At 49.5% G+C, this 27,245-nt stretch overlaps 1 protein-coding gene and 1 long non-coding RNA gene across 3 annotated transcripts in view; one reads left to right on the top strand and one right to left on the bottom strand.

Moving 5' to 3' along the window:
* The window catches only part of Nav1 (neuron navigator 1), a 259,488-nt gene that overhangs the window by 84,649 nt on the left and 147,594 nt on the right, over window positions 1–27,245 (bottom strand). The window contains 2 exon segments of the mRNA XM_036202429.1: window positions 19,371–19,736; window positions 23,965–24,067. Coding sequence (XP_036058322.1) covers window positions 19,371–19,736; window positions 23,965–24,067 — 469 coding nt within the window.
* Window positions 1,351–6,064, top strand: LOC118593142. Of its 2 annotated transcripts, none has more exons than XR_004946199.1 (3): window positions 1,351–1,853; window positions 2,512–2,677; window positions 5,567–6,064. It is a non-coding gene; the product is annotated as an uncharacterized LOC118593142 (long non-coding RNA). The 2 variants fall into 2 exon arrangements; XR_004946198.1 differs by having other exon boundaries at window positions 5,196–6,064.

The following is a 27,245-nucleotide window of genomic DNA, read 5'->3' as shown; positions in this document are numbered from 1 at the left end:
AGAGGAATGCTGTCTGGGGCTTTTGTGAAGTCAGAAAAACCAGCCTTCCCTGTCAAGGGACCTACTCCTGTGTTTGAAGAGGCCCTGGCCTTGCCCATCATGGAGGTGTGGCAGAGTGGGGGTGATGTGGTGGCCCTGGCTATGGGGGAGAGGCATGTAGGGGTGACTCTGAGTGCTTCTTTCTGAGAGTAGGAAAACACCTGCGGAAAGGGAGCAGGGTACCAGGCACTTTTCCAGAAAGAATTGCCAGCCAACACGGGTGAGAGGAAAAAGGCCTGTGTGTGCCAGATAGACGCCCTCTGTGCTCCCTTGGCACTGCTCTTTACAGATTCCCCCAAGGGCTATGACCTCATTTATCTCCCATGCCAGCACCATCAGAGTGCCTCTTTACAGAGGGGAAACTGAGGTTTGGAAAGACTGAAAAACATCCATAGTGGAGCGGAGGTCCCAGACACATGTGCATGAGTCTATCAGTAGGTTCCTGAGGATGACCTGTGCTCCCTGCCCCCACCTTCCTAATCCTGAGGATCCCTGACAGGTGTCTGGGCCCAGGCCTGAGCTCCTCTTGGACATTGTCTCCTTTTCAGCAGAGACACCGAAAAGAGTTTCTGAGTGGTTACGGTGGTGTCCCTGACAATACTTTCAGAGACTGGCATGCTTGGTTAGAACGGGCTAAGCAAAAGACACTGGCCAGGTAGTTTGGCATGCTGTGCATTCTAAGGTCACTTGTCTAAGCATTTCTGGGGCCAATGTCACCTATCTGGGGCCCGACCACATACCTGACTTCCTGGAGAGACCCTTGAACAGACTGAGTCCCAGGGTAGACACTTCCACTTTGTCCCGTGGCCTGCCTGATTTCTTCTTTCTCACCAACTCTGAGGTTATGGAACTTCTCGAATGGAAAAATCCCTCGCCCTCCATAGGTCCTGGCCTGTCAGAGAACTTCCCTCCAAGCCTGTGGGTGGCTGGGCACAGAGACTACTCCATACCCTTGAGCTAATCTAGTGACAGCTTTATTTTCCTTTTCTTTTTTGTCATTTGTTTGTTTGAGACCAAGCGTCATTGTACATGGAGCTCAGATTGGCCCCAAACTCACTATATAGCATAAGCTGGCCTTGAACTTGTGAGTCACCTGTCTCAGCCTCCTAAATTCTGGGGGGATTGCAAATGTGTGAGCTAACATGTACAGCCACTGGTAGTGTCTTGACAGGGACAGGCATAGAGTGGAGTGATAAAAACAGAGAAAGAATTGAATGGATTCTTTGCTGGTTGGATAGGGAAAGGAGAGAGAGAGGATTTGGGAAAGGGACAGAGCAAGTGAGCCCTTCTTCCCACACTGTGGTAGAATTATTAGGAGATTTTCTGGCTACGTCCCTAATCCCGCTTCAAAGACCTACCCCAGATCTCCCAAAGACTCCCAGATCTTGATGGATTCATCTGTTTTGTTTGACCTTGAGAGAAGTATCTGGAGAGACGATTTCCAGCTTCTTTTCTTAAACAGCCTAGCGATCTCAGGCCAGATAGCTACTGCTGCACTTTCTTTAGATCATTCCTGGCTGGGAGGGTTCCAAGAGTGGCCTAAGGCCATCTGCCCACAGGCGCGGGCATGATGAAGTCCGTCCTAGCTCAGGAATCACCAGGGAATCTCTTGACCTGTTGGCTATGTCTGAGATCTTTTATAGCTCTCTGTGTGAGTTTTCCTTCTCACTTCATGGCCCAGCCAGCCTCCAGGCCCTTCCTGGAGGAGGTACCAGGGAGCCTGGACCAGATTCAACTCAGAGATCAGAGCTGAAACAACTCGAAAGGTCACTGTGCCCAGCCACAGGCCCTCCTACCCATGAGGCCCATGAAGGGTAAGTGGTGAGCATGGCATTGCTGGGCAAACACAACTTTCCTGGTTCTTAGACGAGGGCTTCTCCAGACAGTGGTGTGTATCACTTCTTGCCAGATCCCTCCATAGGGCCAGCACAGGGCATATAATGCAGGGTATGGAAGGTCGGTCTGCGGGGCAGTTTGAATGGGGGTATTGAGAGTCAGCAGATGCGTAGTGGAGAGTTCCAAAGCTCATCCCTCATCCCAGCTGAGCTTTCTCTAGGGTGGCAAACGCGCCAGCTGAAGGAAGGGGCCCTGCTCCCAGCTGTGTTATTGCTCAGCAAATATTTATATAACCTTTGCCAAGACTCGCCTTTCCCACCACCCCTGCAGTTGGGAAATGCAGAGAAGGGAGCCTCAACAATCTTGTGTGGTGAGCTAGCATCTTCATGGACCTCCCTTACCATCCCTGAGAGACAGAGGATGCTGGGGAGGGAGAGGAAAGGGCAGCGGGAGAGGTCTCCGGTCACGCTTCCTGGTTCCCCTAGTGCCACGGTGATCTCACAGTAATTCCACCACCCCTTCCCCAAAGTCCTCCAGAGGTTTTCCCTCTCACAAGACTCATTGTGGCACACCTGGCCCCTAGCTAACTGCTGACCTTATTCCTGACCACTCTCTTCTCTGTTTACTTTGCTTCAGCCACGCCGACCTCCTTCTGACTCCCTGAACATAGATTTGCTCTTGCCTCAGGGCCTTTGCACATGCTCTGCTGTTTGCTGGAACAAAGAAAGCTTTCCCGACCACCCTATCCCAAATGGCCTGCGCCCACTGCTCTCTGTTCAACCTTGTTTCAGCATCGTTTAAGGTATATTTTAATTTTTATGTATTTGTGTGCCATTTCATTTTATGAGTTTAAGAACAACGCCCATGTTTTCTCCTGTATCTGCAGGGCCTGCCGACCAGCAGTATATACTATAAAGTATATACTGAATGTATAAATAAAAACCATGATGTGGGCATTAGCACCATCGTTTTCAGAGCGAAGCAAAAACAGACTGGGTAACATCCCAGGTCAGTAGGAAAGGGAAACTAGCCACAGGTGCTCACGGAGACATAAGAGGCTGTACAGCTGCTGCCTCCCAGAGTGCAGTGGGGTCTTGGAGTGGAAGGCACACATGGAAGTGCTTTGCCCAGGCCAACTCCAGAAAACAGGGGACATCTGGGAAAGGTTCACTTCAGCCTGGGCTGGAACCACTGCCTGTCCCCAGGGCCCTTCTTCCAAAGCTCATTATGGGTTGGAAAGGAAAATGACAACCAGATAAAACCTGGCCCTCGCCTAACAACGTCCAGTGGCACATGAGTGGCCCTGGGAACCCCTGCTGCTAGCAGCTCTGTGGCCACGTGTGGGGAGAGAGTGTCAATCCTTAACTTCCCCTTGTCATCAGACCTCCAGTGTCTGAGAATGAAGTCAGACAGGGCGGTGGAGGAAGCCTGCGGCACGGAGTGGGTGAGCAGTGAGAAGAGGGTCTGAAAGAGTGTGAACCGCAAGGATGAGTGGGAGCCAGGCCTCTGTCTCCGGGCTGGAGATGCCACCCAAGGAGGAGGACTCAGGGAGGACCCCTTGAATACAAACTGGACAAGGGAGATGTGAGGGCTGGGAGATGCCACTTGTTCTGTCTGTGTCGAGTCAAATGCAAGGTCACTCACTTCCTTCCGGAAGTCCCTCCTCCTCTCCGGTTGCTGCTCTGTATACACTTGTGCCTGGGTGGCTGTGCCTCCTTGTATATGCCCTGCCTCCACATCTAGCCACCTCTCACACATGCTCCGATGGGTCTCCCACAGTGTCCACCTCTCCTCCCAACTCCTGGGTATGCACAGAGCTCTGCTCTATCTGTGGCACATGCCCACATGGCACCCCCTCCCACCTGCTCTCTCCAGGAGCTTGCCCTGCATATTCAGAGAGCATCTATCCATTTCTGGCGTAGCTACATGCTTCAGATATCTCTTTTCTAGTTTGCTCTTCAAATCCAGGCTTTCATGCATCCACTGGTGCATACTTCATTGTCTCCGGGACAGTGAAGTGAGAATAATTCTGTCTTCAGACCTCTTTGGGGAATCCTCCTGCAGAGAGTTTGGTGGGGAAGCCTCCTCCTTGGTCTGCTGGCCTCTCTTCAGCTGCAGTGAATGGTCCTTTGCTTGCCTGACCAGAGACATCTGATAGCCCAGAGGCCTGAACTGGCCCCTCAGGAATAGCCTAGGACAGCTCTGTCTTTGAGCTAGAGTCAAACAAGGACGTGCATTCAGAGGCTTGGGTTGCTCATTTGCTGTTGGCCCTGAGTTCCCAGCTGTGGCCACTTTGTGGCTCCCCAGAGTGAGGATGATGGAGAGGTTGCTTAGGGGCATTCCAGCAGGGGTCTCTAGCAATGGTTTGCTGGGCATTCGGTAACATGTGAGAACCCAAGCTGCTGGCAGGAAGAGACGGGGTGTCTGTGTTTGGAAAGCTGCTATTCCAGTGGAAGGCACGGGATACCTCCTCTGCCATGCTCCCAGGCTTTAGGGAAACAAGATACACATAGCAAGGCAGTGATAGATTGGAATGGGAGTCAGGCCTGGGCTTTGCTAGGGTTCTGCCACTTTGAAGTTAGTTAGGCTGAGTTCTTAGCCTACATTGTAAATCAACATAAAGAATATCTCATTCTTATTGTTGAGATTAAATGAGATAATTCCATTTTAGTGTTATAGAAGCTGCTCCTTTACAATTGTTGAGGAATCATAAAAGCACAAATTAGTATAGTACAAATTGTGCACGTGAGGCTTGGAACAACCCAGAGGCAGATAGCAATCATTCTGTAATGGGGTAAATTAGGGAAAACTCCCTGGTGAGAGGGTATTTGGGAAAGCATCACCTCCTAGGCAGGAAAATTCTATCTCAAAGATGGCCTCTATAGCTTTGGACTTCTAGAAAGTCAAACAAGAGAAGGGAAGACATAAGCATTTGTTGAGCACCTACTACATCCCAAGTACCTTACATATACTGAGCACCTACGGCATGCCATATGCCACATATATTGTGTTCTGTTGCCTTCCAACAACAATCCTAGTTCCATATTGTTATTTATACTTAGTATAAACAGATTTCCTGAAGCTTCAGAGACGGTGTCTGACCCAGCCTATCATACTTCCAAATTTGTGATCTTGCGGTGATGTCGGCTTGCACGAAACTTCCAGGCACAGACAAGCTTGGCTGGCTTATCACACACCATATTGGTGGAGCAAAGGAGGGGGGTGACAGTTAAAGAGGAGAGACAAATGGACAGGGAGACAGGTGGGCAGGGCTGGTAGAGAGAAGCCATACATATCTCAACAGCTTTCCTCTCCTCCAGGACTGTCAGCCAAACTGCATGTCATCACAGGAAGTGAAAACTCCAGCAGCTCAATTGTAGGTTTCTAGGACTCCCAAAGGAGGGGCCACGCCTCAGTTGGCATCAGTCGCCATGGCAACCAGCATGCACCCGGCAGCCCCTCTGGAATACCTGGCTTACTCCAGGTTTTAAGAGACACAGCACAAGATACACACTAATCCTGTAGACAGAGAATGGAATTTTGAGAGCCAAGGATGCTCTCAAATTAGCCTCTTCCATCACAGCAGCTCCTGGAGTCTGATTCTACACACACCTTTCCTTCCTTGCTTCTCATTTTCTTTTTTGTGGTGCATGTGTCTTACCACGCTCCTCTCCTCACCGATCCCATACAGGCACCTACGTCTGTGACCCAACCAGAACAGGCTGGAAGTGTCACTCAGTGCCGCTAGGAGTTGCTGCGCTCAATAATGAGTGGGAGCTGAAAAATAAATAAGCAAGCTTCTTTGGCCCACGTGGGGTCACCAACCTCCTAGAAATCTCCAAGCCTCAGGTGCCATGGCAATCACCTGTGTATGCCCCACCTTCCTTCTCATGCCCAGGCCATCCCTGCTTCAGATCTGCTCACTCCGCAGGTGCCCATCTGTCCACTTTAATGTGTCATCGAAGATGGGAGATGTGTGCTGGAAAATCTTCAGTGATGGTGCTAAGATGTAGGACTTTTAAGGTGCAACTAGATCATGACAGCGTAGATTCATGGTTAGTTATGGTGGGGGCAGGTTCCTGATAAAGCATGAGTTAAGCCCCCTCTCTCATGTATGTTCTCCTGACCCTCCACTTTCCCCCCACAGAAGGTCCTGAGCAGACTGACCCCTCAGTCTCGGACACCCATCTCCCAGAAGTGTAAAAAATAAATTTTTGTTCTTCATAAATGACCTCTTTGTGGTATTGTGTTATGGCAACATCCAGGGAGCTAAGACATGAGCCCAAACCACCCTTTGGGCAGTGTTTGAGTATGGGACAGCAAGCGCAGCAAGCCAGGTCATGATGGGGAAAAGGTCAGTCACTGGGAGCCTTTGCACAATTAGCTTAGTTCTTAGTTCATTTTGTGAATTTATTTTATTTTTAATTGTGTGTGTGTGTGTGTGTGTGTGTGTGTGTGTGTGTATGTGTGTGTAAGTGTGTGCATGCGTGCATGCACATGCATGTGGTGCAAGTACCCCCTGAGGCCAGAAGAAAATGTCAGAGCCCCTGCAGCTGGAGTTCTAGGTGGTTGTGAGCCACCCTAATGTCAATGCTAGGAACTGAACTCAGGTCCTCTGGAAGAGTGGCAGGTGCCCAGCCACTGAGCCATCTCTCCATCCCTACAATTAACTGAGCTCTGTGCACAGCTACATGCTGTACTCATGACTCAGATCCCAAGCCGCATGTGGGCACCATTTGGCAAAGAACATTGCATGCACAAGTGAAAAGGGTCAGAATAAGTCCATATTGCTTAGCAAATAAATTCCTCTTTTCCCAGTGAGGACTAGACATGTCATTTTCAGCATGAAGGTAAACACACACTGGAAAATACGTTGTTAACCATTATCTAGAGCGTGCGTGGGACAGCATAGGTCTGTCAGTGTGTTGATATCTGTCCCCAGATGACTAACAATGGCTAGCATGCATCGAGTCCTTACGCTATCTAAAGTAGACATAGCTCCAAAGTTAATTCTCTCATTGTATAAGACAGAGGCACTGGGGCCCACAGTTTTCAGCTGTGGTACCAAAAGAGGAAGCAGAGCACGCATCTAACCTCACGTGGCTGGGCAGAGGAGGAGGCAGGATGCTACACAGCAGCCTGGCTGTGTGCCTTTAGCCACTCTCCTGCTCTGGCAGCTGTGATATCACTGTGTTGATAAGCCTGCTCTCAAAGCCAAAATCCAATGTATCATCTATCAAGTTTAAGTCACTCTATTTCAGCTTGGGTCTTGTGGGATGTCCCTGTGACCTCAGAACTTGGAGGTGGAAGGCAGAATGATGAAGAGTTTAAGGATACATGGCTTGTTTGGTAAAGTTCCTGCCGCATGAGTGTGAGGACCTGCATTTGGATTCCCCAGAATCCATGGAAAAGCCAGGCATGTCAGTATGTATCCTTCAAGCCAGCACCAGGGCTCATTGACCCCAGTTGAGCTCAGCCAGGGAGCTCCAGTTTCAGGGAGAGACCTTGTCTCAAAAAAAAAAAAAAAAGAAGGTGGCCTGCATACACACACTCACATAAACACACATATACATACAGAGTTCAAAGGCAGACTGGACTACACAGTGGAGCCAGCCAGGGCAACATAATGAGACTCTGTCCAAAAGGATAGAGGAGACCGAAGAGCTGGATCAGAAGTCTAGAGCACTTGTTGCTTTTGCAGAGAACCCAGCACCCACCTGGTGGTTCACAACTCTGGTGGTTAGGATGAGAACACCCCTTCACAGGCTCATGTATCAGAATGCTTGATTGCCAGATGGTAGAACTGTTTGGAAAGGATTAGGGGGTGTGGTGTGGTTGAAAGAGGCATGTCACTGGGGGTGGACTTTGAGGTTTCAAAAGTCCATGCCGTTCCCAATTAGCTCTCTCTGCTTGTGCCTGTGGTCCAAGACATGAGCTCTCAGCTACTGCTCCAGGACTGCGCCTGTCTGCCTATGGCTGTGCTCCCTGCCATGACTGTCATAGACTCTAACCTCTGGAACTTTCTTTTATAAGTTGTCATCATCATAGTATTTATCACAGCAATGGAATGATAACTCATACAACAACCATTTGTGCCTCCAGGTCCAGGGGGTCCAACACCCTCTTCTGGCCTCTGGGGGCATCAGGCATGCTCAAGGTACATATACATACATATGTACATAAATATATACATACAGGCATACATACAGGCAAAATACTCATACATAGAAAATGAAATAAATCTTTAACTGTTTTCAAAATAAAAGGAAAGAAGGGGAAAAAAGAGGAGGGAGAAAGAAAAAAAGAACTTTATTTTGATACTGTAACAACCTCTAAAACAAAAACCATTAGCTAAGTGAATAGAACACTAAGTCGAGATTGGAATAAATACTTTAAGCCAACACCCCTATATACTTTTAAAGGACTCTTACATATTCTTTTCTACTTGGGCCTCACCAGGCAAAAATAATTTCATTTTTATTCTTTCTTGTTTGGTTGGGTTTTTTGTTGTTATTGGTTTTTTTTTTTGTTTTGTTTTGTTTTGTTTTTGGGAGCTGAGGATCGAACCCCGGGCCTTGCGCTTGCTAGGCAAGAACTCTACCACTGAGCTAAATCCCCAACCCCTTGTTTTTGTTTTTTAAGACAGGGTTTCTCTGTGTAGCCCTGGCTATCCTGGGACTTTCTTTGTAGACCAGGCTGACCTCAAACTCAAAAGTCTGCCTACAGATGCAGAGATCCACAGCCAAGCACCAGTCTGAGCTCCAGGGGTCCAGTGGAAGAGAGGGAACAGGGAATTAATTATATGAGCAAGGGGAGGGGTCAAGATCATGATGGGGGATGTCTCTACAGAGACAACTGAACCAAGCTCATGGGAGCTCAGGGGCTCTAGACCGACAGCTGTGGAGCCTACATGGAGCCAAACTAGGCCCTCTGCAAGTGAGAGACAGTTGTGTAGCTTGGTCATTTGAGGGGCCCCTGGCAGTGGGATCAGGATCTACCCCAATGCATGAGCTGGCTATGGTGGAATACCTTGCTCAGCCTTGATGCAGTGGGGAAAGCTTAGTCCTGCCTCAGCTGAATGTAGCAGGCATTGTTGACTCCCCATGAGAGGCTTTACCTTTTTGGAGGAGGGGATGGGGGTGGCTGGAGGGGGAACAGGAGGAGAGAGAACTGTGATTGGTATGCAAAATGAAAAAAAAAATTAAATAAAAAAAAAAGCGGGGGTTGGGGGGGACCTGCCTGCCTCTGCCTCCCAAGTGTTGGGATTAAAGGTGTGCACCACTGTACCCAGCTTTAATTTCGTTTTTTATAAATGAACAAACTCAGAGAGGTTAGATGACTTGCTTAGTACCACACATCAAACTAGAGATGCTTAGGGTTGAACTCCAGATTCTAAAGTTAACCCACTGCTCCGTCCCATGCAGAGATCCATCAGCCAAGGCTGTGTAAATGGATCTGCCGACCAGCACTGCCGTTTTTTGTACTAACCCCAAGGGGCAACAACCATTATCGACTTCAACTGCACATCCTGACATTTCTTACAGACCGGAAAGTATCCAACCTAACACTTACTTAGTTCTAGGGTATTATGATTTCAAGGCGAAATGTTCCCCATTGGCTCATGTGTTTGAACACTTGGAAGGTTGTGGAACCTTTAGGAGGTGGAGCCTTGTTGGAGGAAGTGTGTCCCTGGGGGTGGGGCTTGACATTTTATAGCTTGGCCCACTTCCTGTCTGCTGTCTGCTTCCTGACAGTGGATGTAGTTTGATGAACCGCCTCCCTACCATGATAGATGGTGAGCCAAGGTCAACCTTCTTCCTTTAAGTTGCTTCTCAGGTATTTGACCACAGTCATGAGAAGAGTATGTGGGGATAGAACCCAGGGCCTCACATCTACTGGGCAAGGGCCCTACCCCTGAGCTACATCCCTAGCCCCTTACCTACCATTTAGATCTGAAGTCCCTTCAGGGGAGAAACTGATGTTTCTTCCTGTACTGGAGCATCAGTTCCTCCCCATGTGTCTGTCCCCCCACCCGGCATGTTCATGGGCCAATGACAGACCTGGTCTAGCTGCCCACCAGTGGGATGCCTAGAGACTAGCCAGAAAACAGACGGCAAAGGCAGAAGGAGATTCAGGGCATCTCTTCCCTGTCCAACCACACTCAGCAGGCTCTCTCTGGGAAAACGGTGCACACCCGGTACCCATGCAGAATTCTCATCCCTGGTAGAGCTGGATGGGCATCTTAGAGCCTGGCAGTCAGGTGTGGGCTAAGCTGGAGGCAGAGGTCGGAGGCTGTGTTATGAGACTGGAGGTGTCTCTTTAAGACTTGAGTTCAGTGCCTCTGGGATAAAGAGCCAGTCTGGGAGAAGGCAGGGGCCCACAGTTTATTTGATTTGACATTTTTCAACGCCAGGATACTTTAAAGCCAAAGAGGAAACGAATCCCATCTGTTGCTGAGCCCCCAAGCACAGTTCAAGAGGACAGGCTAGGGAGGAAAAGGAGGGACGGGGGAGGGAGCAAGAAGCTGGACCATCTAGCCACACACAGAGCACAGACACCACCTGGAAGAGAAAGGGTGTGGCAGACAGTTGCCAGTCTGTGTTTACCCACCGCTCCCTCAAGATGGAGCCCGCTGATGCCATCTACTGCTCCGTGACCCCTGGCATAGGCTGTGCTGTGGCAGTCCAGCCAGTGCTGCAGATGGCACACCTCTGTGCACTAGGATCAGCACCCCCTGGGGTTGTGGGGTTTGACGGGCCTAGGACTGGTTTGGCCTGCCCCTTCCCATCAGTTACTGCCTCAGAGTTCCAGCACAGCCCACCCAGACCAGCCCTGACCCAGACAGACACGGAGACACAAGTCAGAACCACATCCGGGATGGGATGGTGGGGGTAGAGTGGGGTGAGGGGAACTCTGAGTTCCCGTCTCGTCTCGGCCCCAGCACCTGAGTCTGGTTCTGGCCTCAACTCCTTCCCGCTTGTCTCTGGAAGCTTGGGATGGGGAGGACAGATGGCTGGGAGCCTTATCTTCTTACTCAGATTAAATTCCAGACCCCACTATTTTTAGAGAAACAAATTCCTTTTGTCTTTTCAAGGGGTAAGAATGTCCCAAGCTGTCGTCAGTGACAGTCTGCAGTGCTCTGGGGGGAGTGTCACCCTCCAGGACTGCCCCTAGTGTCAGGCGGGCAATCAGTATAGGTGCCAACCTTTAAGTGGCTCGCTGACAACTTGAGAACTTCCATGGGAGGCACACCAGGACGTGAGGGGGTCTGGAAAACTGCTTCATTTTAGAAAGTACTGACATTAGGTGGGGGCGTTGTTTTTCTTTTCTTTTCTTTTTTTTTTTTTTTTTTTTTTTGTCTAGCGAATAGCTGAGCAATCTTTAGCTATGTGCTGACATACTCAGATGAGCAGTTAACATTTCTTTCAGTTTCCTAGATGATAATATTTGAATTAATCAGCAGGAGTGATTAGGAAGCAGAGTCCAGCTGCGTATTAAGAACTTTGTCATAGCACTTAATACTGTGTGAAAGGGAATGAGGTCCCAGCCACTGTGCCTGTGCAAGCAGGGGCTGAAACAGGCTGTCAGGATACTCTAGAAATTTTTGTACAAGATGAGACGATCTTCAAACTATTAGGAGAACTTGGGGCGGCAGTGATGCTCTGGGTAGGCCTAGGAGGCTTATTTTTTTTTTAATTAGCTATAAAACTCTTAGAAGAAAACACAGGAGAAAAGCTATATGCCATTGCATTTATCAGTGCCTTCTTGGATGTGGTACCCAAAGCACAGGCGACAAAGAGAAAAAAATCAGATAAATTGGACTTTTTCATAGAGAAAATCTTTAGCAGATGGTGTATGCTTGGAGCCCAGCTACTAAGGATGCTAAGGGAAGAGGATTGCTTGAGGTCAGGACTTCAAAACCACACTAGAAAACATAGACCCTCCCAACACACACACACACACACACACACACACACACACACACACACACACACACTGAACCAGGCATGGCATAGCAAACCTGCAGTCCCAGCACTTGAGTAGCTGAAGCCTGAGGATCTTGAGTTTGAGGCCAGTCTGGGTTATTTATTAAGACCTTGCCACAAACCAAAACCCAAACAATTTTTGTGTCTGTGCATCAAATGATACTATCAATAAAAAAGGGGCAGCCCACAGAATGGTAGAAAATATTTACAAGTCATGGATGTAATAAAGGATTACTACACAGAATGTATAAAGACTCCTAATTGCAAAGTCGAAATAATCTAATTTTTAAAAGGGCAAAGAGTTTGAGTAGACATTTCTGCAAAGAAGAACTCCAAATAGTCAACAGCACTGGTCCTTAGGGATGTTCAAACCCAAATCATAGTGGAACATTGCCTCCCTTTTATAGAAAGGCTATTATTTTTTAAAAAAGAGGAAAACAAAAAATGCTGGTTGAGGATGTGAAGAGAGAGAAAGTGTTCCATGATGGTGATGGGACTGAGAACTAGGGCAGGCATCAGGGAGAACAGCAAGTTGATTCTTCAAACAATTAGAAACAGTGTAGTCTGCCCTATGGTCCAGCAATCCCATGACTGGGTATACTGAAACTATGAGCACTTAATACTGTGTGAAAGGGAATGAGGTCCCGGCCACTGGGCCTGTGCAAGCAGGGGCTGAAAGAGGCTGTCAGGATTCTCTAGAAATTTTAGAGCAATTAATAATGGCCAGGGCACAGAATCAACCTGTGTGTTCACTGATGGTTAAATGATAAAGAAAATGTGGAATACATCCACGAAGGAATGTTATTTGACAATAAAGAGAATGAAATTCTGGCACTTGCAGTCACATGGATGAAAATGGAGAACTCTGGGCTAACTGCAGCCAGCCAGGCACAGAAGGTTCATGTTCCTAGTTCATGTACCACTCAAATAGGGAAGCTGAGAAGTGGGTTTCACTAAGAAGGAGAGAGCAGAGGGGTGGCTGCGGGAGCCAGGGAGAGTATGAGGTAGGGGGTGAGGGATGATGGCTAACCAGCACAAGAGGTACAATTGGGACCAAAGAGTAACTTTTGAAAATGATTTATTTTATTCTTAAGTGTGTGTGTGTGTGTGTGTGTGTGTGTGTGTGTGTGTGTGTGTGTGTTGCAGATGCACCTGAGTACAGGTGCCTAAGGAGGTCAGAAGCATGGAATCCCTCTGAAGCTGGAGTTACAGATTGCTGTGAGCCACATAACGTAGGTGCTGGAAGCCAAACTCAGGTCCTCTGCAAGAGCAGCATATAGTTTTAATGACTGAGCCATCTCTCCAGCCCCAAGAGTAACTTAAAAAAAAAATTATTTAACTTTATATGTATTGGTGTAAAGGTGTGAGACACCCTGGAACTAGAGTTACAGACAGTTGTAAGCTGTCATGTGGGTGCTGGGAATTGAACCCAGGTCCTCTAAAAAGGCAGTCAGTGCTCTTAACCACTGAGCCATACCTCCAGCCCTGCCAAGAGTAACTTTTAATATTCTATGGCATTACTAAAGTATGAGAAGTATCTCCTGATGTTCTGTGGTTGGCAGCAATTAATTGTATGTTTCAAAATAACTGGTAGAGAGAATTAAATTTTAACATTCCCAACACAAAGAAATGATGTCTTAGTTGACGGATATGTCAATTACTTGATCTGCCCATATTGAACACCTATAGTGAAATATGTACAATTATTTTCACCAAAGCGAAAAGCAAAACAAAATTCAGTGCATGCCTATCATCTAGTACTTGGGAGGTAGAGGCAGGAGAAACGGGAATTCATTCAAAGTCATTTTCAGCTATATAGTGAGTTCAAGGCCAGCCTGTGCAGAATGAGACCTTGCTTCAAAAACCAGAACCAAACAACAAAAAACACCAACCCCCAACCAAAATGAAACTAAAAAAATATATTTGAAAAAACACAATGAAATTTTATTTACCATCCATTAGATTTTAAGTGTCCCATAGAGGTAACTTTGGGGTGGGGCAGTGGACCCTTTAGGAGGTGGAAGTTAGTGTAATGCGTTTGGTCATTGGGAGTGTGCCGTTAAGGGCTATGAGACATTGTTCTCACCCACAGGGCAGTTGGCTTCACCATGCCCTCCCTGCTTGGTGTGCTATATTGTTAAGGGCTTCAAAGCAACAGGAATAACCAAACATGGACTGAAATCTTCAAACTCAGACCCAAACAAAACTTTCCTCTTTTAAACGAAGCATCTCGGGTATGTTGCTACAGTAAGGAGAGCTGACAGACACAGTTAGGATGGTTATTTTTTCTTAAACCAGAAACTAATAAACAGTGAGGCTTTCAAGACTGTAGAACTGGTGGTGATGTACAATGGTCCAGTCACTGTAGTGGTTCCTCAAAAGAATTCACATAGAATCACTGTATGACCAGTTCCTCGCTCTGTGTACACCCCAAAGAACAGACACTTATACAACAAACAAGTATTTATATAACTTGGAATCATGGTGATTCCCAGTTCCTAAAAGATGGCTAAAAAGACCAAAGGACAAACAGAATATAGTACACACAACCAGTGAATGCTATTCAACCATAAAAAAGGAAATTCTGACATACTATGGATGAGTTTCAGGGATGCTATGCTAGGCAACATATACCACAAAAAGACATAGCATGAGTCCATTTGCACGAGTTACCTAGAATAGTCCAATCCACAGAGATAAATTTGTAGACGCTAGTTGCCATGGCAAGAGGGAGGGAAGAAGAAGCCACTGTTGAATGAGCACAGAAATTCAGCTTGGTCACTTGAAATGTACTGGATGTGGATGGTGGCAACCAGGGACAACAACGTGAGTGTACTTAGTGCCCTGCAACTGCATTTAAATATGGTTCTTCTGATGCCCTCCCCACCCCCTCACTCCCTACCACCTGTGGCAGGTGAGAGAGCTGGTCGAGAGTGGGAGAGCTAGCCCTGACCTTCACTGGGTGCAGCACACAAGGGAGTGGGCTCTGCACCCCATCTGGGCAGCACACTAGAGCTGACCCTATTGCTGGGGACTGGGATGCTGACTCTGAGGGCGTGAGAACAGCAGAGCTGACCCTGCCCCACCACCATCTTCCATGCTGTGGCATGGGCAAGGGGAAGATGCCCTCCCCCTTCCCTCCTTGTTATCTGTGGCAGGTGAGAAAGCTGCCCCCTTGGGTCATGGTCATGAGAGTGAGAGAACTAGCCCTGCCCCTCACAAGAGTGCCCTGCACCCTACCTGGACAGCACACTAGAGCTGACCCTGTTGCTGGGGTACAGGTGAGCCAGCTCTGAGGGCAGGAGAGCTGACACACATGTGCCCCATACCTCCCTACAGCAATGGGGAGAGAGGGTCCTGCACTTCACCTGGGCAAAACAGCAGAACTGGCCTTGGGTGGTGTGAGCGTGAGTGAGCCAGACCCAAGGGCCTGAGAGCAGAACTGGCCCCGCTCCTTGCTGTGGGCTGCATTGAGTGACCTAGCTGAGGCAGTGCTGGAGAGCTTGCCAGGGTAGTGATGATGAGGGAAAGCCGGTGGGCTGACCAACCCAGCTACCAGTCAGGCCCAGAACCAGGGCTATGAGATAGCCCACACCAGCATCCACCAAATCTATGAACTGCTGGAGCATGTGAAGGGGACCAACCTATGGATCCAAAACAGCAGGATCTCCCTGACACAGGAAAACAACAGGACATCCAAGAGGAGCCCCAGTGAGAGCCCAGTTATCCCTGGTGTAGCAGAAGCCAGAGGCCTCGAGCCAGACCAATGACTCAGGCAATGAACCCTTGCAAGGAAAGATGAACAGGCAAAAGGGTAAACTGTGTGACTCAACGGACCACACCACAGCTTCCACGACAAGATTTCTCTCTCTCTCTTGTTTCATTTTTGGTTTTTCTTTTTGTCTTGCTTTGTGGGGGAGGCTGCAAGGGCAGAAGGCAGATGCTATGGACCGGGAGGTAAGTGGAATTGGAATCCATGATGTGAAATCCACAAAGATCAATAAAAGTTAAAAGAATTAAAACAAAACAAAACAAAATTCTAGCTAGGCAGTGGTAGTGGCGCACACCTTTAATCCCAGCACTTGGGAGACAGAGTCAGGCAGATCTCTGAGTTCGAGGCCAGCCTGCTCTACAGAGTGAGTTTCAGGATAGCCAGGTCTACATAGAGAGAAAAAAACGTGTCTTGAAGAACAGAACAAACTGCTGGGTGGTGGTGGTGACGGCGGTGGCGGTGGCGGCGGCGATGGTGGTGGTGGCGGCAGCGGCGGTGGAACACGCCAGCGCACGCCTTAATCCCAGCACTTGGGAGGCAGAGCCAGGCGGATCTCTGTAAGTTTGATGCCAGCCTAGTCTACAGAGTGAGATCCAGGACAGGCTCCAAAACAACACAGAGAAACCCTGTTTCAAAAACAAAACAAAAACAAAACCCAGGGAAAACAACAACAACAAAGCGTTCTTCTAAAATTGTGACTCTTCTGTATACTTTACTGATTATCAAACTGAATTGTAGCATGTGACTCCTTGGGCAGCAGCATCAGAGCATTTCTAGGTCTACTCTCCCCACTTCTTAGAAGAATGAACATCTTCAGTTTGCCGAATGATAAACCAGGGAGCCACTTGCTGCTAGATAGGGCCAGGAGAGCTGACTCGAAGCTCCCACAGCCTGAGAAGAACCAACCAGAGGACAGTCCCCATGGGATAACTGAGAAAGGGTGAGAGCCACTGCCATCTACTGTGGCTCACGTGGACAGCCTGTGACCAACAGTGTCACCCAAGGGGAAGGTAGAAAAAGGCTCAGCAATCAGCCTCACTGCTCAGGAGGTCCAGCCTTGGAGGTCCCTGGGAAGTAGTTTAAATGGCTGATGGGTGGATGGGAAGGGCCCAATTCATCTTATAAACTGGAAAAACAATTTTCTTAGGAAAATGCCTTTTTTTTTTTTTTTTTAAGCTTGTATGGGTGTTTTGCCTGCATGTATTTCTGCACATCACAACTGCACATCTGGTGCTGGAGGCAAGAAGACAGCATCAGATCTCCTGGGACTGGAGTTACAGGTGGGAGCGAGCGGCCATGTAGGTGCTGGGAATTGAGATCGGATCCTCTGGAAGATCAACCAGTGCTCTTAACTACTGATCCATCTCTCCAGTTCATTTTATAAATGACAGAGTCTGGCTGAGAAGCACAGTGGGGAATGAGATCTAACGGAAGCTGAGAAGGGCAGCTTAGGTTTGCGGGGTCACCCAAAGATTCCGGAGTCTAGCATACCCTGCTTTAACGCAGAAGCACAGTGTGTACCCTGAAAACAGTTGGCAGAGGAGCGACGGTGTGCCTTAAAGTCACTGGGCTTTATAAAGTGACTCCTTCAATGCTGACGTCCTAAGCACACTTAGGATGACCTTCCGTTTATGGTCCAGGACAGGTACTCGGGGACAGAGAACACTAAAACTAGGGCAAAAAGTTACCACCAGTTGAAAAGGGACCGTAAAAGACACATATGAAACGACATTGCAAACTAGTATTGCAATGTATACTCTCATCTACTTTGTGAATATTGTCCTGCCCGCCATTTATCATATAGTCTCCATGAGGACTCCAGGCTTCCCTGGCCACCCAGCTGTGGGGTGAGCAGAGAGGCCGAGGTCTCATTCTCCTCACTCTGGGGGGGGGGCACGGGGTGAGGGCGGGGGAGACACGACACTTTGTTTTGACTTAACTCAATCAAGGGCACACACATTACCAGAGGAAAGAGGAAAGAGGATAAAAGATGGGAGCTCTCCATCAGTCTGGGACTCTAACAAATGTCCTAACAGCTAACTCAGTGAGCAATTACACTGAGCCAGGAATTATACTAAGCCTTTTACATATATTAACCCTTTTTATCTTCATAGCGGGCCATAGATTGTCCTACAGCAATCTGCAGTCAGCAAATAGACAGATTAAAATACAGAGGTTAACTTAGTAGCTCTAGCTCAGACAGCTAGTTAATTCTAGAAGTCCTACAACACTCTCAGGGGTCCTGTGCCTTCCTGTACTTTGGGGACATTCGATGGGTTGTAAGAATGCTGCTATGTCTGGGGGCTCCCCGAGGGTGAGGATCCCACCAGTCTTGGAATTCCCTAGCACAGAGGCCACAGTCCTGAGCCCTCAGCCCCATAGCCTGGGACATCAGGGGACAGGGACCTGACATTTCCACACAGGCACTTCCCAGGGCACATGGCCTGTTTGGAGCAGCTTTGGCTCTCCTTCCTCACTATCACAGGCTTCTGACCACAGCAGCAACTGGGGCCTGAACACAGCATGACTTCTCTCTATCCCTGCTCCAAGCTGGCGGATCTGAGCATGAGGTCGGCCGCCCCTGGGATCTGCCAGGCAGTAAACAAGCCATTCCAGCCTCAGTTGTTTTCCTCCAGAGCAGCCTCATCGGCTGGACAGACCGTGACCAGACCTGCCAAGTTTATCCCCATGGGTGGGCTGCGGGCTGGGAGTGGTGGACGGCCCAGCCCAGAACTCGGCTCAGTCTTCCAAGAGGCCACTTTCCATGCCCTTGAAGCTGCAGGGTTTTGTTAGGAGTGGCAATCTCTGGTAGTATGATTTTAGGCACCCGAGAGACAAGGGGAGGGCTGCTGCTGCTTTATGGGGTGTCTTAGGAGTGGAGATCCCAGACAACCATGAAGGAAGAACGGAAGTGGCAGTTTGCTGAGAGACCCCAGAGAAGTTTCCAGAACCATGCAGCTCTCTGGTCTCAGGGCTCGAAAAAGTTGGTCAGAAAGCCCCGACCCCCATCAGTTCAAATTCTTCCTGTCCTCTTTTTACTTCCAAGACAGCCATGTCCATCCAAGTTGTGTCCCCAAGGCTACCCTGTCTATTATGGTAGAAAAGATAAGCTGAGGGTCTCTAGGGGTCCAAGGGCAAGGAAGAAGGTTTAACAGACTGGGGTAGGAAATAGGTTGTGGCATTATGGGTAGAAGGATTGCAGAAGCAGAAACCCAAGGATGTAAACCAAGGGCCGTAATGAGGCCAAGAACCCCAGGCAGAGGAAGTAGAGACACCGCCCCCACTCTGTCTGACCGACACTTTCCTTCAAACGGTGTTTTCTCCTCTCTTAGCGGGTACAAGGAGGTGACATTCTTAGCCTCGTTTTGCAGATGTGGAAGCAAACTGAGTCATCTACGGTCTACCCAGTTTGCAGAAGAGCTGAGCCTCAAAGGTTTCCAGGGCTCTTTGGGCCACACTTTTTGGAGGACAGGCTCGGGGAAGAGAATAAGGGCATGCCTTTATGGACCAATCAGCTCCTCTGTTGTCAGCCCCCCACCCCCCCCCCCCCCCCCAGAACAAGCCACATGAGATTGCAGAGGCAGCCACTGCAGGCTAGCCCTCTGCAGACCCCTTTTGGCACAGCACAACAAACACATGCTGAGTCCCACTCTCCTTTTACAGCATCCTATCCCACCATTCTTTCTGCTCTCCTCCCACGCCTTCTGCACCGGCCGTCTGAGGGCCCCTGGGCTTACCCTGTGGTGATGTCATCATCCTCTGTCATGGTCTTGCCCATGAGGTCACTGTCACTCATGTAGCCGGACTTGAGGTCTACGTCATCAGAGTCCAGGGACTCCACCAACTCCAGGCGGGAGATGTGGCTGAGCTTGCTAGGGCTCCGCATAGGCATTGTGTGGGAGTAGTGTGCCCGCTCCCCGTGCATGTACCAGGCTGGTGGCCCCTCGGAGCGGCAGCTCCCCCCAACAGAGGGTGCATCGCCAGCCTGCAGCCGGGGACTGGACTGGCCATAGCGCCAGGAGAGGGGGGAGGAGCGGTTGGAGAGGCTGGATACACTTCGCGGGTTGGCATCATCACTGTCGTAACAAGACATCTCCAGAGAGCTGGGGAGAGAGCGGATGGCACAGATTAGTCCTCAGCCCAACCGCTCTGTGCCCTGTCCCCTCATTGGGATGCCCCTCTGTAGGGGCTTCTAAGTGTATGTTCTTTTGTTATGTCAGGATATCTCATACTGTCAAGGGACAGTGATCCTAAGTAGCCAAGACAGCAATCCCATACACTCCTAAGAGCCTATGCTGTGAGTATGGCAGTGTTTAATATATTTTAATAAAAAAAAATAATTTTCTGGTAAATAGCCCAAAGGAATAATTTAATTAATTAATTAATTAATTAATTAATTGAATTGATCTTGCTTGAAATAATAAATTGATCTTGCTGGTCCACTGCTTCCTTATCAGTGAGATGGGATCATGCCTACCCTATATAATGTTTGTAGAGTTGGGAGGGCTGCAGCCATGCAGATCTGACTGGGCCTGACATGTAGAAGATGCTCACCCAACCAGTAAGAGCCAGTGAGGCCTGGAAGGTCGGGAAAAGTGGGGGCTACTGATCACCAGAGTGCAGAAAACCTTGACTGTTCACTTTGTTCAGGATGTGGCCATCACCTCTGTCTAGAGCTGATTCTCGGCTACCAGATCTATGAAAACCTAAAATCAGATGTTGAAGGTATGAGACAAGCTTTTGGGAACTTGAGACATGAAGCAGGTCCCAGGAAGACTGGTTCTAGCCATAGGCCTGGGCATCAGAGGAGGAAGCGGAGACTCCTCAGGGAACAGACACGGCCTTCACTGGGTAGAGGAGTGGACCCAGGAAAGCAGACAAGAGATACAATAAGATCTGGGAGCCCCAAGCCTCCAGGCCACCAAGCCAGGCCAAGGAAGCTACAGGCAGGCGGATACCAGAAGGCCTGAGGCTAGAGACACACCGAGGCCTTCTCTCACAGGGCCAGAATGGAAATATGGCTGAGATCTGGCAAGAATGGTGATCAGGGATTTGGTTCAGGCTGTGATGGATAAGTTCACCAAGCCTAGCAATGGTCCCACTCCAAATTACTTTGAACCCTTCTCTATCGCTAAGAAAAGTAAGACAAGGCTGAATGAATGGCATGAGGTATGTGGGCCACCAAAGCTGGGACATCTGAGGCAACCTGTGGCTAGACATGAGGTACACAAAGCAGAGGAACCTTTGGTCTGTGACCACATTCCTCTCACGGCCAGCCACTCTCAGGGTTAGGATGGGAGGCAGACATTAATTTTTATTATTATTGTTGTTGTTTTTGTGAAGTTGCTTGGAAAAAGAAAAACCCTCCAGAATGGTCTCTATTGAGCCCGAGAAAATGTTCTTCCTATTCCTTAGCAAACCTGGAGGGGGAGGGAGGGTCAGTGGTCCTGAAAAACAGCACAACGGGGGTCCTTGCAGCTGACCAGGGGGCCATCGGTGACCTCGTGAGTACTCCCAGCTGACCTACACCCATCTTTCCCTCTGGGCCCAGCAGTCCCAGTATCCTTTGCAGTTCTGCGTCAGTTTCTAGTTACTGTTGACCTCGACACCATCTCCTGTGGGAGAATGGAAATCCCCCGAAGGCAGGGAAGCCAGGGTCGTGGTGTAACTCAGACCTAATGCTCACCCCGTATTCTAGCATTTCACAAGGGAATCAATGGGGAGCATACCCAGGACGGCTGTGTTGAATGCAGTAGGGATTGTCTCACCACAGAGGAAGGTCAGGGCTCATGCAGTACATGCTTAACAAAAATAAGCTGCCCACGAAATGGTTACTGATGATGCTGGGGGAGGAGGAGACGGGGGATAAACAGCAGCAGACCATGGTGAAAGCATGGAGGTATCCGGGGGAGCTGGTGTGGGTAGTTGGTGTCCACCACAGTAGCAAGGGCATGAGGAAATGGGGGTTCCTCACCCAGTTCTGTCTCTGGCCTACCCTCTGTGTTACTCTCTGAATATAAAACGCCTCTTCCCCTATTTTGAAGCTCAATTTTTTTAAGCACCAAAATCCATCTCTAGATCTCAGTGGAAAGGGTTTCTAGCTCAGAGCTGATCTCCTGACTTTCAGCAGGTGCCCAGCCCGAGGCTGGCCCCTCTGGGGAGGTCAGTTTTGCTTCCTCTCCAGCCACGGTCCCTACCTCAGACTCTCTCTAATGAGGGAAACACTTATAGAAATAGAGGAAGCAGGTTTCCAAAAAGAAACTGAGTCTGAGTTACCCTGTGAATTCCAGGGTAACAGCAACCTTGGCAGATGTACCCCTTGAACCCTGAGGCCCTCAGGGACACGACTGTGTTTGCTCTGAAGGCTGGTGCCCCACGCTGTATGGACGCACAGCTACCCCCAGCAGCCTGTGGGTCCCACAGATGCCTCTTCTCCAAGGTCCTCTTTCTAGCCTAGGGAATATTATTATTCCAAAGTGCAGGGAAAGATTGATGGATAGCACTTTAAAAAGCAAAAGAGCCATAAAAGTCAGCCGGTCTTTAGACTATTCAAGTGTGGAGCAGAACTAATATAAATCAAAGGCTAAGAGAAGATGTGGCCACTAGTCCATGGTAAACAGAAGACACAGAAGACATAGGCTCTTGCTGGTACTTTCTTTTTCATAAAGGGAGAGAGGGGCCAGAGGCCCCAGGGCACTCGTCTCAACCAGTCAGCACTAAGGGAAGGCTTTAGGCTTCTCTTCCCTATCCAAGCAGGGTCTTCCCTATTTCCCAGGGGCCTCAGGGCAGGCATTGGGGCGCCAGGCGCCTAGAGCAGCTGCCTCTGCCCTGTTTCTGTGGGTGAATCATTTGGGGTGTGACTCTTAGAGCAACTCAGCAACTCTTGGCTTCTTTGGCACGCTCCTGGCGGGTGACTTGGCATTGAGAGATGTTCCAGAAACTTCCTTGGACAGGGGATGGGGGTGAGGATTTCATCTATAGGTGGCTAAACTGCTGGGTGATTCAGCTGAGTGGGAGCCCCACTCTACCTGGATTCCTGCTTAGGGCTTGTGGGATGGAACAGAGACTGTTTGGGGGCTCCAGAAACCACACTACCACTTCTCACACTCCCTTGATGGCCTCTGTTTTAGTCGTGAGGTCGATGCTTAGATGTCTGGGAATAAGAGCCTGGTTTTTCAAGGCAGGGATATGAGTGGGGGTGTGGGAGGTAGTGGGAAGTGAGAGAAGGAGACAAGTCTCAACAGGAAGACCTAGGGCCAACGGTTGAAAGCTCCTAAGATGGAGATCAGCAGCAGTCATGGTCCCCCCCCCCCACCCCATAGATGGAGATGTCTCAGAGGTACTAAGTTCTCTGACATTGAGGGTATGCAAGTGTGTCTTGTTACTCCTCAGACAGACCATGCTCCGAGCTGATGAAAGTCCCTTTCCCATTAACCCTATGTCTCAGCTTTGCAGTCTGTTTTCTAGTACCAGGCAACAGAGAGGAACCTTTCTCCAGTTTAACTGAGGAGGCTTTGGTTCCTAATGCACAGGCTCCGGGCCTCCATGCCCATGCCCCATGATTTCCCAACCTTGGCTGCCTGCTCACCTCCCTCCTCAGAACTTAGTTGTGTCCTCCATCCCCCTTAGGGCTGACAGCATGATCTCATCTGAGCAGCCCAGGGAAGTCCAGAGGAACCAATGGGAAATTCTGACTCACCAGGCTGGGGCCAGAATGCTGCCCTAGGGAAATGGGCTGTGGGAGAGGTGTGTGCCCTGTAGCTGGAGGTTGGGGGTTTCCCTAAGGGTTGGGGGGCAAGCGGGATACCATGAGGTTGATTTTGTGGGTGATGGTACGTAGACCCTTCCGGGTACTCAGCCCTCCTTTGGGAGTGACAGAAGTCGCCAGAGGACACAGGCTGGCAGAGGGCTGAAGAGCCCAGGTGTTGGGAGGATCCGGGTCCTAGCATCCCAGAAGGATAGGCCCTAAAGAGCAGAGTGGTGTTCAGTAACAAAGCCCTCTTGACAGATGAGGAGACTAAGGCCAGAACACATATGTCAGACCACACACCTGGGCTTCCCACCCTCACCCAGCCGTTTTCACAGTGATTCTGGATAAGTGAAATCCCATGCTCAAGCATAAGCAGAGACAAGACTTTACAGGGCTCCTGCTGAGGTGCTGGGCTCCCTTTCTTTGCAGCACTGGCAATGTGGGGATCCAGACACCTGTGTTCACAGAGGCCAAGGTCACCTGGTCGACTTGGGATGCTTATGTGGAGATGTGAAAAGACCCTGAAGCCTTGCCCTCCAGACCCAGGGAGAGGACGTCACCAAGGGCAGCTCAGGCTTTACCTGTGAGTCACCTGGGAGCCTCGAAGGCTGGACATGGTCTCTTCCAGGTTCTGTCGAAGGTCCAAAACATTCTGGACTGTCCTCTTTCTCTGTGACTCTGGATCTGGCAAGGAGAGCAGAAGAAGCTGGTGAATGAAAAGGGCTTCCTGAGGAAACTGGGGGCCAGGGCAGGGGAGACAGACCATATCTTCCTGAAACCAGGCCCTGGGGCCAGTCACCTGCTTCTTCTGTTTCCCCAGAGATGACCAACAGAGCAGGTACTGCTAAAGGCCTCCACATCTACCCTGGGCCAGCTGAAGTCCTAACCCTGACAAGGGCTGCAGACAGGGCCACTACCTGCCCAGACCCTCTCCCTGAGTGACCGATACTGTCTGTGGCTTTGGTTTGGGGAGGTTCGTCTCACAGTAGAGGCAGCGGTCACAGGCAAGGTTTCCTGTGGTGGATTGAAATGAACACTCCCCGAAATCTCCTTTGTAGCACTCTGCTGGTGTGTGCTTAGGGCCTTTGAAAGAGGGGACGCTCCGATGGGCAGTGTTTGCCCGTTTCCATGGTATGAATATTCCTCCACGGCCAGTTCCAGTCCATCAGCATGTCACCGGCCAGTGTGCTGAAGGCTCGGGAACATGTGGAGTTGCTCTGGTGGGGGGCAGTCCTGGCAAAGATTCCTGAAGGTGAGGTGGCTGATGGGAGCTAGAGATGAGCAGTCATTTTCTGGGGCAGTTCAGATCCTATTCAAGAGTTGGAAATCCTGACTGAGGAAGAAGTATGGGTGTGGCCAGAATCTGGACTGGTCAGGACCACTTTGCTCAACCTTGGTTTCCCGGCAGGATGACGTTAGCCTGGACCACTGAGAGCCTCTACCGATAAACAAAGCTTCAATCCTTTCTCCCATCTAGGATGGAAATAGCATCCAAATGATGCAACTCAAAGAACCCTCCTCTCCCTTCTATTGACCTAGCCAACAAATCTTTATCAAATAACCACTTGGGGGCTGGAGAGATGGCTCAGCCGTTAAAGGCTAGGCTCACAACCAAAAAAATAACCACTTGGGGCTGGGTGTGGTGGCACACAACTTTGATCCTGGCTCTCAGGAGGCAGAAGCTGGTGGATCTCTTTGAGTCTGAGGCCAGCCTGGTCTACATAAGCAATTTCTAGGCCAGCTAAGGCTACATATCAAAGCCTTATTTCAAAAAGGAAAGAAATAAAGACAACAAAGACCTCCAAACAACACCCCCCAAAATGAATACAAATGAAACAACAAAGGTACCACCAGAACTTGGTGCTGGGCTCTGAGGACACTGTGATGGAAGGCCCTGCCCCACGGTTTACCGTTTACACTGGGATCTGAGGACCCAGCTTCCCCAATTTTCCTCAAAAGGCAGTCTTCAGCAGTCAGTGACAGCAAGATGACCATGGGACAAGCATGGGACAAGCCCTCTCCTTCCTCCCTCAACCCTTCCAGCCTCCTGGGCAAGCCAACCTTACCCCCACTCCCAGCCCCAGCCTCTCTCCACCCACAGACTCAGCAGGAGAGCAAGCTCCTTTTGGCTGCCAAAGAGAACATTTCCGAATCCCATAAGAGGTATTTTTTTTTCCTCAGGACTGAACTCAGGCTGGCTGGCTGTCACTGGCTGGCTGGCCAAGAGAGGCTGGGTGGGGTGGCAGGGCCATGCTGTATGGCTCTCCCCAGAGCCTCTGGGGCACTTTCTCTTAGGACCAGCTCTAAACCTGGGCCCGGCCATCTCTCTGTTCCCATCCTGCTGCTTCTCATGGTCAGTCCCAGGTGCACAGCACTCCATGATGAGGTCGGTGAACAAGGACAAACGGCAGGCCTCGACGCCATTGGTTGTGCTCTGTCCACACACAGCCTTGGCATCATCTCTCTGGCTGCCAATGCCTGTTTGTCCTGGCAAGCGTCACCTCGTGAACTGCTCCATGGCTTTAATGGATGGCTTGGCATGGGACGCAGGGTCAGAAAGTGTACACCTGTATCTTTTAAGGTTTAATTCTCAAGTGCCTATGTGGGAACCTGGAAGATGGTGCCAAGGTACAGGTTTCGCAGGAGGGTGATGCTTTCTATGGTTTTGACAGAAATGATCCAACGTACACTCATCTCCAAAGTGTGTTTCCAAAGAGGAAAGTGACTGAGAGATATTCAGAAACTTATGGGTGTGCCCAGTCCTTTACACACATAATCCAGTTGAATCCTCACAACATTTCTGGGAGATCTGTGCTATTGTTCCATTTTACAGATGAGAACACTGACACTCGGAGAGATCATGTAAATGGGTTGAGGTTGCACAATAGCATGTAGCACAGGATAGAGAGTCTGAAAGAAACTCATCTCTTTTGATATACGACAGGGCACCCCTATATCAGCTGTGTCATGCCCAGTGACTGGATACAGTAGTACTTAAAGCTATCCCAGGATGTAATGAGTACAATCATATTTTTAAAATCTTGTGTGTGTGTGTGTGTGTGTGTGTGTGTGTGTGTGTATGTGTGTGTCTGTAGTGGTTGGATACTGTGGCATTAAAAAATGTCCGCCTCTCTTTAAGGAAAAAAATATTTAATCCACAGAGTCAATCAGCTTCATTCCTAATTCCCTACGCCTTGGGGCACAGCGGGGCATGATGGGAACTGGAACCCAAAATCTTGGTAGTGACAGAGAACTCTTTGTATATATGTATGTGTATATATATAAAACATAAACTCTTGATCTATCAGTCACAGTGCCCTCTTGCCCCAGGCTCCTCAAAGACCTCCACCCAACCCCGACATTTTTCCATATCAATAGAGTAAAGTAGGGCAGCCCCCAGGGCTAGACTACTCAAAAATCAGACACTGAGGTCCTTGAAATGGCTCAGCTCAGCCCTGTGTGTCACAGAGAAGGGAAGAGGTTAAGGTGCAGGAGCGCAACCAGCAGGAGGTGGCGGAGGCCAAGAATTATCTGCAGCCCCCAGGGTGGGATAGGGGAGGCAAGGAGGTGACCAGATCTGTTGAGAGCCCTGGCTGGGGCAGTCCTGAAGAGGCTACACCCTAGAGTTCCTCTGTGCCTCAGCAGTGCCGCCTGGTGGCCATCTAGGGTATGCCCCCTCCTCCTCCTTTCTCTCTCTCTCTCTCTCTCTCTCTCTCTCTCTCTCTCTCTCTCTCTCTCTCTCTCCCCCCCCCCCTTCATGTGTGCGTGTGCGCTTGTGTGTGTGTGTGTGTGTGTGTGTGTGTGTGTGTGTGTGTGTGTGTGTGTGTGTGTTGTGCCCTCTTGGGAAGAAAAGATACAGGAA

Source organism: Onychomys torridus, chromosome 11 (genome assembly GCF_903995425.1).
Source record: "Onychomys torridus chromosome 11, mOncTor1.1, whole genome shotgun sequence".
Classification (NCBI taxonomy): Eukaryota; Metazoa; Chordata; class Mammalia; order Rodentia; family Cricetidae; genus Onychomys; species Onychomys torridus.
This window is presented reverse-complemented; position numbering and strand designations above follow the sequence as displayed.